At 34.2% G+C, this 13,953-nt stretch overlaps 1 protein-coding gene across 1 annotated transcript; it reads left to right on the top strand.

The window, feature by feature from the left end:
- Nucleotides 1-3,356: 3,356 nt before the first annotated feature.
- On the top strand, nt 3,357-8,460 carry LOC134706464 (ER membrane protein complex subunit 4-like). Its single transcript, XM_063565427.1, has 2 exons — nt 3,357-3,556; nt 7,668-8,460. The coding sequence occupies exons 1-2, from the start codon at nt 3,448-3,450 to the stop codon at nt 8,090-8,092; spliced, it is 534 nt and encodes a 177-aa protein (XP_063421497.1). The 5' UTR covers nt 3,357-3,447; the 3' UTR covers nt 8,093-8,460.
- The last annotated feature ends 5,493 nt before the right edge of the window (nt 8,461-13,953 follow it).

Genomic DNA, 13,953 nt, shown 5'->3' with positions numbered 1-13,953 from the left:
ATCGGTAACTTTGTGAATTATTTTGTACTTATAAACTCCGTTGATCCTTTTTATATTTATCCGAATATTGCATGGCGGGTGTTAAGCAGCTTTTTTTTGAAATTTTTGTTTGTTAATAGTTCTCCACCTGAATTTATGTGTATTTCAAAACCTCATCAAATCATCAATTGGTTATCCGGTTTTTTTTTAATAAATTTTAGGTTTCCAGCATCACTAAAGACACACGATCATGAGACATAACGTCCAGTGCCAAATATTTCATGCATTGGTTTTATAGATTCTTTTTATTAATATAAATAGTATGTGATCAACGCCGGTTAATAGTGGTTACCGAAATTGCAAATTTAATTTGTACTGTATAAATTAACTTTAGACTGTTGATTTCCAGTTGCAAGTATTTCATGCATATTTAGAGAACATACATGTTTTAATGATTTAACTGTTCTATACTGTTTAAGTTATCTTTAAACTGATGATTGCGTATTGTCCATGCAGTTGCAAGTATTTCATAGATATAGGAAGATGTGGTGTGAGTGCCAATGAAACAACTCTATCCAAATAACAATTTAAAAACTAAACCATTATAGGTTAAAGTACAGCCTTCAACACGGAGCCTTGCATGCGTATTTAGAGAGAACATAGGTTAGAAGTTTTTATTTTTACATTTGTACTGTATAAATTTACTTTAGACTGTTGATCGTCCAGTAGCCGGGATTTCACAATATTTAGAGGGAAAAAATTTAATGTGCAGAGAAAGGGACACTTTCATCCGTTAACTTTACATTTTAACTAAATATGTTTGCTTCCTATTTACATACGACATAGCCGAAATGACGCCCCCACTTTTATCCAGTTTTTCGACCGGTTTGAAAAAGTACCTTATCTATATTTTTAATGAAATGGTAAAATTAGTATAAATTAGTATTAATGGAATAGCACTAACCAAATAACGCTTGATATGGACACGTTTTTGGCATTGGACACGTTTGGGGTAAGTTTAGAAATGGACACGTTTGGGCGTTTATACATTTTCACACGCTTTGGCGATGTTTTGATCTAGACTTTTGCAGATCAGTGACGTCAACATGGACACGTTTGGGGACTCGGACACGTTTGGGGGGAAGGACACGTTTCTGAGTGTTACATATATATTACACAAGTATATGTAAGTGTCTTATATATAATCCCGGTTTCGTCCCACCCCTATGGAAAATCAGACTTATTTAACATTGAGGTGGGACTAAACTGGGATTATCTATAACACAATTATATAGATTAGTGTCTTATATATAATCCCGGTTTCGTCCCACCCTTATGGAAAATCAGACGTATTTAACATTGAGGTGGGGCTAAACCGGGATTATATATATATTATCCCGGTTTCGTCCCACCCCTATGGAAAATCAGACTCATTTACCATTGAGGTGGGACTAAACCGGGATTATATATAAGACACTGATCTATAAAATACAGTTGAAATGCAACTGAAAATGACATATATTCAACAATATAAGAACGCCATGAAAAGGGTTTTCTTTTGGGGACAATTATATTAAAAAAAGGGGCTTGGAATATTTTTTGGGGAAGAAAAGATTCTTAAAATGATCAAATGGTGGGACAAAACTGGTACCCTAAGGGTAACAATTTCAAATCCAGACAATCCTTGTATGATTCTTACAATTATTAAATGGTGGGACAAAAGTGGTACCCTTAAGTAAGGGTAACAATTTAAATCCCTGTATATATATTATTCTTACAATTATTAAATGGTGGGACAAAAGTGGTACCCTAAGGGTAACGATTTAAATCCCTGTATAATTCTTAAAATTATCAAATGGGACAAAACTGGTAGCCTAAGGGTAACTCCTCAATTCCAGGGTATGAGATAGGAATATCAATTATTTAATTAGAAGAAAAGGATATGATGAAACTGTACTATAAGCCCTAGAAAACCAGGGTATGCAATTGAAAGATATGTAAAATAAAAAGTTGGATCTAAAACGGTAATATATTGTTAGTTCACGTTAACGGATAAAGGGTCTTCTATATTCTAAACCTCATTTAATAGGTATTCAACTGTATTTTATAGATCAGTGTCTTATATATAATCCCGGTTTAGTCCCACCTCAATGGTAAATGAGTCTGATTTTCCATAGGGGTGGGACGAAACCGGGATTATATATAAGACACTGATCTATAAAACACGCTATATTTAATCCCGATTTAGTCCCACCTCATTGTTTAATCAGCCTGATTTTCCAAAGGGGTGGGACGAAACCGGGATTATATATAAGACACTTATCTATATAATTGTGTTAAATATAATCCCGGTTTAGTCCCACCTCAATGTTAAATCAGTATAGTTTTCCATAGGGGTGGGACGAAACCGGGATTATATATAAGACAATGATCTATAACTATAATTAATGTTACAACAGTTACATAAATTATATATAAGACATTTAAAAAATTAAAATGTATTATACTTTTACTTTAAAAAATGAGAAAATTATAACGGTTTTTTAAGTGTAAAAAAAAAGTAATATATATATATAAAAAAAACAAAACAATTTTAACAACCTTAATTAATATAGAGAAATACTAATAAGAATGGTGGGACAGAACTGGTACATTATAGGTCACAAATCAATACCGTCTAAACCAACGGTAAACTAAACGTAAAGTGCCTGTGGTCAAAGTACGGCCTTCAACACGGAGCCTTGGCTCACACCGAACAACAAGCTGTAAAGGACCCCAAAATTACTAGTGTAAAACCATTCAAACGGGAAAACCAACGGTCTATTAATCTATATAAAAAAAAAATAAAAAAATATTAGACATAATAATATCTTTGAAAAAAAGTTCTCTATCAATTTTATACACATATAATTACATTAGATGTAAGTTTCATTATAATACGCTATTCTGATTGGCTAACATGTTATTCCGTAAACAATTGCATCAGACAATAACATTTATCATGCATGATGACACGAGGTCCCACAAAAAAGTGCACAGGTGAATTAAATAAAAATGGATAAAAATCGTGTTTTCACGATTTTAGCTAAAAAAATGTAATTATAAGTATTGAATACTTCTTTTTGAAACTTTATAGGGTTGTAAAAGCGTTGACCGTGCGTACATTTTTAGAATGAAGCGCTTCCGCGCTTCATACAAAATGTACTTCGGTCAACGCTTTTACCACCCAATAAATTTACAAAAAGAAGCATTCAATTCTTAAATAAATATATATATATGTCTCTGATAAAATATTGCCGCAACTTTTCAACACAAATAATGAAGGACGTTAGGGTGTGTAGTTTAAAAAAAAAAGAGTACTGGGTAGTAGGTACATTTATGCTGCGGAACTAGAATAACTGGATCCTGGTTGAATTGCCATTCAGTTTGCCGATTCAAATACAGTAAGGGTCCCAGGTAAAACAGAAAATGTCACGAAGAAAGTTGCACAAATGGTCTATCGATTTTACTGGAATTGGTAGACCAAAAGGAGAAAAAGCACTGGTTCAGTTAAACACAGATTTAAGGAAACCAATGGGTAAGACATTTGATCCTTATTCTTTACAAACGTATGAGATTTACTAAGAGACAGATGATTACTTGAGTGATAGGTCGAAGTACCCTTTTCAAGTGACTTAGCTATGTCGTAGATGTAGATTAAAATTGAGAATGGAAATGGGGAATGTATCAAAGAGACAACAACCTGACCATAGAAAAAATTACAGCAGAAGATCATCAACAGGTCTTCAATGTAACGAGAAATTCCTGCACCCGGAGGCGTCCTTCAGCTGGCCCCTAAACAAATATATACATGTACTAGTTCAGTGATAATGAACGCCAGACTTATTTCCAAATTGTAAACAAGAAACTATAATTAAAATAATACAAAACTAACAAGGACCAGAGGCTCCTGACTTGGGACAGGTGCAAAAATGCCGGGGTTAAACATGTTTATGAGGCTTTCTGGTTGATCCGGTCCCACGTCCATCCGGCCCAAGTCGATGGGTCCTTCGATCTGGCCCATATGTAAAGTCGATCCAGCCCCAATAAAAATATATTTATAGGGAACAGAAATAAAGATATATTAATCAGTCAGGGATATAACTCTATAGGGTTATTACAGAAAAATAACATACATTTGTTATTGTGGACTAAAAAATCAAAAAACTTTGATAACATACGTATGTTTCATGTTTCAAAGGGACAATATACATCTAAAGTTTAGTTAAAATGTATACAAGCTCTATTGAGGCTTAAATTAAAATATGTTTGTTTGCAGTTTACCGACCGACCCTTGAAAATCCTCCCCACTGTGAAAATTTTATTGCTTTAAATTTGAAGAAATTATTTTTAATACTTCTATAGACGAGATCCGGAAATTTGGGTCCTTTCCGGAATTGGTTGTTTAAGTCGAGGTGTATTACACGTTTTAAGTTGGTTTTTTCTCGCCTTCCTGTCAAGCGTTCATGTGACCGTTTAATGATAAAGCACATGGAAATTGTTTACAGGTATCCATGAAGTTATGGAGGAGTAAACTGTTTATACAGATTCAGGCACATAAAATGATGTCTTTGATGATATCATTGAAGAAGAAGAAGAAGAACTGACATGATAACTCATCTTTCTCAACAACTTTCTGTCTCAAACAAATCGGGTACAGAATCTTTTGAGCCTGACTTTATAAACCAATTTCAGTGGTTAAACAATTCGACAGCAGCTTGAAGTATGTCTTATTTGCTATAAATCGTTGTGAAGAAGACAAAGATTAAACCATTTCTTCATGAATTTATGGATACATGTTATCATGCCTTTACGGAGAAAGAGCTCATTTGAAATGTAAATGGATAGAGACCATGCCAAATCAACCCAAACTAAACAAAGATGTAGAGAAAATAAATGATTAGCTTGAAAAATAAATATACCATATATTAAATCTATCTTGGATTGCAATGAGTATGCTCCTTTAGGATAAGGGGAGTTGCCCCACTCATTGCAATTATTCTTTCTTTGTACAATATTAAATATACCCAAACTGTGTGGCCTGTGTAAATTGAATTGAAACAGGTTCCTAGGAGCTACATGTATGCTGCCAATTTTTTTTATGCAGTCAAAACATTTCAGTACAGACCATTTACTTTAATGGGGTGCTATGGATTTCACCCCAAACTAGCAAGTTTTCTTTGATTTTCATTTAAGCCTGGCATCAACATATCTTTCAAAATATAACCTTGTTACATATAATTAAATATTGTTAGAAATATGAAAACAGACTTTTTTGAGTTGCCTTCTTTTCAATTGAGGAAGATTCAATGGCTGATTTTTTTTTTATTAAAAATACGCTCTTTAAAATACATTGTCTACTAAATCTTTAACATCTACATTTTTTCTGATGAAAATACTCTACTCATGAAAACATTCTAGTCAAGAATGTCAGTGAATATATTTCTTTAAAACAGTTCTAGTCATTCCTTGTTTATAAGTGTTTCAGTATATAATAAGAACATATTTTATGTCATGAATTGGATAATCACACTATGTTAAAATTTCAGTTTTGGTTAAAAAGTGTTTTTTTATCTGACAATGCCTATTTATTTCATGTTGGTTTTCAGTGTTTCTTGGGGTTTTTTTTCTTAAGAAACTTGGTTTGTGTAACTGCTTGTTTAAACTTTTTGGCTGATAAAATAAAATATTTTTCCTACCTACCGACCCTCTAGTCTGAAGGTACAGTCGGAAAACTGCGAACAAACATATTTTTAAGGTTGGCCTGATACTACTATTGTCTTTATGTTTACTTAACTTTTGAAAGATCTGACAGTTTATAGTATTCCAATTTTGAATAGTACACCTATATGTTATTACAGAAAAAATATGCCTGTAATAACTAAAGGGTGTTATCACAGCTTCTCTATATCACTTTAAAGAATTTGCTCAGACATTAATCATGTTTAATTACAATTTATTTTGACTTATTGTAAGAAATTATGACCAGAGCATGTAATGAGGTTCTGCGCAAGTTTCTTTCTCAGTAATTCCCAAGTGTCTTATATAATAAGTTACATTCCTTTAATAACTAAGCCTTGTTATCACAGCTAAGTTAATTCCTAATAGCCTTGTCTCATTGATTAACCATGGTTAATCAAAAATGTATTAATTCAATTTAAAAATTAATTATCAAAGCTATGCATTTAGTTTCTGTGCAAAGTCTCAAGAGTTCCCTAGAGTCCACTATAGATTTAATAATTTTACAAATAACAAACATATGTTATTACAGATTTGGAAAATTTAAGAAGAAGTATCTGTAATAACACACGCACGTTATTTTCTGTAATAACCCTATAGAGTTATATCTCTGACTGTTAATGAAGTAATTCATAAATGTTTATGATTTTTATTATAATGTAATAGGTGTGCGATAAAAAAAAATATTTTCAGATGAGTACAAAACAACTAGGTTGATTATGTTTTTATTACAAGTTTTCAAGATTATAATTATAATTAAAACAATTCAGATATCAACATTAATCAGCAGTAATTAGCAAATTTCTTTCAATTGACTTTGATCCTAACAAGTCTTTCATCTCGTGTAATAACAAATAGTTACATATATATATACACAGCGCTGGTACAAGCTGATCCCCAAGCTGATACATACAAACTTTGCTTTTCTTTTAAGTTCTTAAAATTTCTCAAATTGAGAAATTTTGTTTGATTTGCCTTTATGAGATCTCAACCCTCTTCTATACCTCTAGCCAATGTAGCAAAGTAAACGCATAACAATATGTACATTTAAAATTCAATTTAAGAGAAGTCTGAGTCTGATGTCAGAAGATGTAACTGTTTATACCTGTGAACTATTAAAAAAAAATAGTCCCAAGAACATGAAGAAAGCTTTTTCATTTTTTGCTTTGACACCTTTTTTCTTCTTTAGGTTTTCAGTAGTCCTTCAATGATCTGAAGATTATTTACTGTTTGCGCAGCGTGGCCTTTATATATATTTACCAAAAAAAAATACTTGGAAATAAATTTGAGGTGCTAAATTTAATTTTTAAAATTGTGATTAAAACTTACAGCGAAGTTATAACGCTGGAGCTATTTTTTGTTTGATTTTGAGAGGCAATTTTGTGTTCAACTTTGAGACCCATTTTATCCATAAAAGAATCATAGACACACATTCTTAGTCTTACCTTTTATTTGTTTGTTTGGGCAAAATATTTCCAATACACCTTATTGCTATTCACGGCTGACCCGGCCGCTTGAACTTTGGCGTCATACAAAATCACTTTCTATTGTGGCGTCAGATATTTTGTTAAATTTTTTATGACGTCATAATTTTATGGGAACCTGTGTGATAAATAAATTAAGCAACTTTTCCATCCGAGACAGAAGATTATCTACTGCTTTATTGAAAATGTTTATCTGATTTATTTTTTTACAAATGTTTTAATAGAGTATAAAATAAATGCACAATGCACCAATCTCGCTAAAATTTTACAGGCTCAAATTTTTTTGTGAATTTTCAATAACGAATAGCATGCAATACCTTTCCATTGGTAAAATCCAACATTATCAGACTATTAAAGTAAGCATGTAGCCTATAGCTATTTTATTCTAGTATTCAATATAGGTATTAAAACTGTTGATTTTTGCAGGATACAATGAAGATGCAACAGTAGCCAGACATGATGACAAGGAGGATAGTCCTGATACACAGAAACTTATTGATAAAAGATCTTGGGATATTGCACTAGGACCTCTCAAACAGATCCCTATGAACTTTTTCATCATGTGGATGGCAGGAAATTCTATTTCAATATTTCCTATTATGATGGTTGGGATGATGTTTTTTCGACCTTTTCAAGCTTTGATAAGTATTCAGGCTACATTTGGTACAATAGAAGGAAGCAGCTCATATCTTCAGAAAGCTGTATATATCTTGGGAAATATTGTTTGCCTGGTATTGGCTGTTTATAAATGTCAAGTGATGGGAATTTTACCTACACATTCATCTGATTGGCTAGCATTTGTAGAGGCCCAGCATAGAATGGAATGGTCAGGTGGCGGAGCAGCATTATAACAGATTTAATGTGTTCATTTTACAGACTTGTGGTTGCAACAGGAAGAGATAGAACTATCATTTGAAACAATTTTGTCCAATGTGGTAGAATAATGTCCAAACTACACCTCAACAAAATATTGAAATTCTACAAAAAAAATATAAAAAGAAAGAAAAAGAAAAAAATACAATTCCTGACAATATTTTCACAACCAGAAATTAAATCTAGATAATGTACAAGTGCAATAAATATTTGTTCCCTTTTTAAAACAAAAATATGAACATGCTTATAAAAAGAGGTGTTATAACATATAAAAAATGAAAAGAATGAATTATTTGTACTGAAACATTGTATATTAAATGTCAAGTGCTCTAGTACTTGTCTCTGATCTTTGTGTTGTCTGTCTGTCTTGTTTTGTTATTATTATGTTGTGTCCTACTTTAATTGGATTGCCTTAAAGTCATAAGAAACGAGTGACCGATGAAAAATAATGTTCTTCCAATTCTTGAACCAATGCATACAAACATCATAAACTTAGTCTTCTATGTTCGAATTTATCATTTTTTTCGTGTAAATTTCGTATAATCGTCAATTTTTTTTCAATCGGTCAGTGTTGTTGTGAAAATATGGCAGGTAATTAAAGTTCATGTTTTGAAGCCGAAGTTTAACGATTGTCACCTGTTTGTCAACAATTGACGAAAAATAAACAAAAAAACATGGAAATTGAGCACATGTTTAACATTTTAAATTCAGATAATAGTTTATTTTAAGGACAGCCATGCGTATTGTGGTTACCGGATTTTTACGAGATGGGTCACACTGAGGTCACCTTGCATACGGAAAATATGTCAGTGGAATTGCTTGCTGGAAGGAAGCAATTCAAATAAGTAAACTTCTTCTAAATATGAATAAATTAAAGAATTTTCTTCAGAAAAAAGTATATGTACATAAGTTTTATAATGAAAACTATCCATTGAGTTATAAAAAACATATACATTATTTTTTTTTTTATTTGAGGTTTCTTATGACTTTAAGTTTTACATGAATCTTATTTTCAATGGCTGTTTTTTTCTAATTCTGATTTATCTGTTTATAGTATTTTCAAAATTGTAAAACAAATAAAATTTTAATTTACATTCACACCTTTTGTTTGATTTTAAATGCGTTTTAGCTCAGTTTTCAAAGAGTATTACATGTAAAAGGTACAAAAGAAATTATTAATAGCAGAAATATAGCTGATATATAATTTAGATATAAAATATATGTAAATTGTGCACACATCATGTTCATTGTTTAGAATTGATCTGATTTTATCATAGGGATGTATATAGACATATGGTTGCTTATAATATTCACCATATTAGTAGAACCCATTCTAAAAAGAGTCATTCAAGAGGGATGTATGAATTCACAGCCATATTTGGTCAAAATTTGATGCTTTTTAGATAGTGTTATTGTAAAAGGTGATTTCTGGACGATAAATAATAACAAGTCCATTTCATCTTAGTTTAGGGTTCTTTATTCATCAATGATGTAATCATATAATTATTACAAACCCAGTCTGTGGAACTGAGTTTAATAACTAACATCAACAGTCTACACAATACTAACAGTAACGATCTTCATACTTCTACAGTAATGGTAACAGAGGTTCACATCAAATAAAGTCATGATGTCCTGTTCCAGAATGAATTCCTTCACTATACTAATCCATAGAACTTATGGAACTACTAAGCAAACACAATATAAAGTCTATGAGCACAAAGTGCATCAAAACATACAAATATATCAGAATCACAACAAAGACATCAATCCTCCATTACTGTTTTCAAAACTACCACCAAAAACTGGGGGCAAGGCTTAATAAACCAATCAGAATACAAGAAAACCTATACACTCTAGTGAACAGTGAGTACTGATAGTAAAATCAAAAATAGGTAAATGCTACAAGGTAAACAGTTAGATTTAATGCATCAATGAATAATCAATAGGCAATATAGGCAATCAATAGAATAAAGGTAAACTTAAGTAAACTACTCTGCAAATGAAAGAATATAATTAATGGTGTCTCAGAATAACCTATGAAACATATAAAATATATAAATGATTAATATGATAAAAATCCACTCTACCACATCCTCCCCTCTGTTGGAGAATGTCTTCCATGACATCACAAATATCTCTCCTCCTCCTGAGAAAAAATATGACGTCCTCGTAATCAATCACTTCTCAGTCGCAACCTTCAAAAGGCCTGCTAGAATCTGGTCCTCCATGCCTTTGAATGTACCGCTAGAAGCAATATCCTTCAGATAATCGGCTCTACTCTTCCAGTCAGGTTGTGGCTGACTCTTCTTAGATACTATAAAATCCTTATATTTCGTGGTAGCTGTCGATGTTCTGGCACGTACAGATCTTCTCGGTTGAACTTCTATCCATGGTGCTTCAATGTCCGGTTGAGGGACATTATCTACTGTTTCATCAACAGTCGTGTCTTGCCCAGGTTCCTCTGTATCATCAGATAATGAAATGTCAGCTTCTTGATGATCAGTTTCTGACACTTCATCAGGCTCAAGTACTGGATCAACTGTATCACTCTCTTCAGATGGAAGGTCGTCACCCTCAATTCCAGTATCTTGCTGTTCAGCAACGTGTTCCTGGTCGTCATCATCCTCGTCCCGAACGGTATCATCATCATCCTGAGTTTCTAACTCATCAATAGTACTGTGTGGAGCACTTAAGTCTTCAACGTCAGGTTCTGTAATCACATAAACCAAATAATCGTCATCACTTTCTTCATCAGAACTTGTCAGAGTGCTATCATGAAGACTTGGCGTTGGTTGTGGATCTGTTTCTCTATTCTTCCTGGGTCTTAATCGTGGTGCAGGAGTAGGTTTAGGCTTCTCCTTTTCTTCGTCTTCATCGATGGAAACTGAACCAATAGGCAACAGAAGGTTCCTATGTAAGGTTCTCTTTCTTCCATGTCCGCTTTCCTTCCTAACTGTAAAGACTGGGATAGTGGAGTTAGGTTGATCTAATATGACGTAGCTGTCATTCTCCCATTTATCAGATATCTTGTGCTTTCCATCGAAACTCAGAATCTTTACGAGTACTCGGTCGCCTGGATGTAATATGGCTCCACGCACTTTGTTGTCATAATGTTTCTTCTGACGTCCTTGAGCTATCTTTGCTGAATTCGTAGCTAACTCATACGATTTCCTCAGTCTTTCTTTTAAATTCTCAACATACTTCATATTTGTCTTTTGTTCTTTCGTTGTTTCTATTCCTAGTGCAAGATCTATAGGCAGACGTGGTTCTCTGCCAAACATCAGAGCAAATGGTGAAAATCCTGTTGTTTCCTGTTTTGTGCTGTTATATGCGTGAACAATTGGACCAAGGTATGATTTCCAATCGGCTTTCTGGTGATTCTGTAATGTGCCAAGCATACTCAATAATGTGCGATTGAAACGTTCGCATTGGCCATTACCCATGGGATGGTATGGTGTTGTTCTTGACTTCTTGACACCAGTTATACTGCAAAGTTCTTTCATCAAACGACTTTCAAAGTTTCCTCCTTGGTCTGAGTGTATGCGTTCTGGAAGACCATAGTGTACCACGTAGTTATTAAAGAACGCTTCTGCTGTTGTTCTTGCACTCATGTTCCTAGTTGGTATCGCCTGTGCGTATCTTGTAAAATGGTCGGTTATTACCAAGATGTGCTGGAAACCACCTTTCGAAAGTTCTAATGTAAGGAAATCCATACAAACAATTTCCATTGGTTGTGTTGTTCGGATGTTCGTCAATGGAGCTCTTTGGTTAGGTAGCTGTTTTCTTTTTAAACATCTTGGGCATTTCTGAATCCATTCATCTATATCCTTTGTCATTCCATGCCAATAAAATCTGTCCTTTACTAAAGATGTCCTATCACGACCTTGATGACCCATGTCGTTGTGAAGTGAACGGAGTATAGATGGTATCTGTGAGAATGGTAAGACAAGCTGATCTTTTGTATCTCCATTAACAGTTGTTCTACGGTATAGGATTCCATTCTGTATAATCAGTTTGTCAAAGTTGGTTATGCGCAGGTAAAGACGGTATATCTTCCTTTCGTGGTTTCTGTCCATGCGATAGATAATTTATCCAAGTTCTTATCACTGGATCACGTAGTTGCTCTTCTCTGATGTCGATCTTTTTGTTTGATGCTGTATCCACTTTACTAGCAAGATCATTTGTAGTTACTGCAAGGCATTCTACATATGGTTGTCGTTGTATCGAACTACAAATAGCTTTCACACTTTCTGTTGAGATGTTTGTTGGATCTTTAATACTCTCTTTTCCATGTATATCCGGTGTGCAATCTTGTTGACTGATTATCGCTGGCAATCTAGATAATCCATCAGCGTCGGCGTTGTTACGGCCTGGTCTGTATATGATGTTAAAATCAAAGGCAGCTAAAGCAGCAATCCATCTGTGACCTGTCGCATCAAGCTTCGCAGACGTCAATACATACGTTAATGGATTATTATCTGTGTAGACGGTAAACTTGTTTCCCTGCAGATAATCTCCAAACTTCTCTGTCACTGCCCACTTTAGTGCTAGGAATTCCTGTTTATGGACTGGGTAATTCCGTTCTGTCTTTGAGAGACCTCGGCTGGCATAGGCTATAACTCTCTTGTGTTCTCCTTGTTGCTGGTATAAAACGGCTCCAAGTCCTGTCTGACATGCATCTGTGTGCACTTCGAAAGGCTTCTTGTAGTCAGGAAAACCAAGAATCGGCGGTGATGACAAGTGCGACTTCAATGTCTCAAAAGCTTCATTCTGTTCTTTGTTCCAATGCCAAGATGTTGGTTCTATTGGTTTCTTCTTCCCTCTGGTTTTCTTCTTACAAGTTGTTGGCATCAAATCTGTTAATGGTCGTGCTATCTTCGAAAAATCCCTGATAAATTTCCTGTAATAGCCAACAAATCCCAGGAACTGGCGTACTTCTTCTGGAGTCTTTGGTCTTGGCCAGTTGGCTACTTTTTCCACTTTCTCAGGATCTGGCTCTACACCATCAGCAGAAACAATGTGTCCGATGTACTTTACTCTTCTCTGTAAGAATGAACATTTCTTAGGTGATAGCTTAAGTCCTACATCACGGAGTCGCTGGAAAATTCTCTCTAAGCGTACAAGGTGTTCATCTATGGACTTCGAGAAGATAATGAGATCGTCTAGGTAGATGTAACATATTCGTGTGTGTAAATCACCTAAGCATTCCTCCATGAGTCTTTGGTACGTAGCTGGTGCGTTGGAGAGTCCAAATGGTAGTCTGTTGAACTCGAAAAATCCTAATGGTCCAACCGTGAAGGCGGTGCGTTGTTTATGTTCCTCCTCAATCTCCACTTGATGGTACCCGCTCTTCATATCTAGAACTGTAAAATATGTGTTGCCTCCTAAGGAATCCAGAATCTCTTCAATGCGTGGAAGCGCATATGAATCTTTAATGGTCTTTAGGTTAAGCTGACGGTAGTCTACACACATTCTAAGCTTTCCGTCCTTCTTACGTACTCAAACCACATTCGATGACCAGGGTGAATGGGATCTTCTTATCACTCCTGCTGATAACAGTTGTTGCAAATGGTTACGTACTTCTTCCAGCATAGATGGTGGTATACGTCTGTGACGCTGCTTAAAGGGAACATTGTCAATCAAATCGATACGGTGACGTACTGCTGAAGTGTGTCCAATATCATCGTCTCCTTTAGAAAATATATCTTGGTATCTGTGTATGAGTTCTTTTCCTCTTTCATAGTCATCATCAGTTAAATCATCCATCGGTAATTTAATGTCCTTCATGATATCTTTAAATTCTTTTTCCTCCGGTGTAACAATATCTTCAATGTCA

Source organism: Mytilus trossulus, chromosome 2, assembly GCF_036588685.1.
Source record: "Mytilus trossulus isolate FHL-02 chromosome 2, PNRI_Mtr1.1.1.hap1, whole genome shotgun sequence".
NCBI lineage: Eukaryota > Metazoa > Mollusca > Bivalvia > Mytilida > Mytilidae > Mytilus > Mytilus trossulus.
This window is presented reverse-complemented; position numbering and strand designations above follow the sequence as displayed.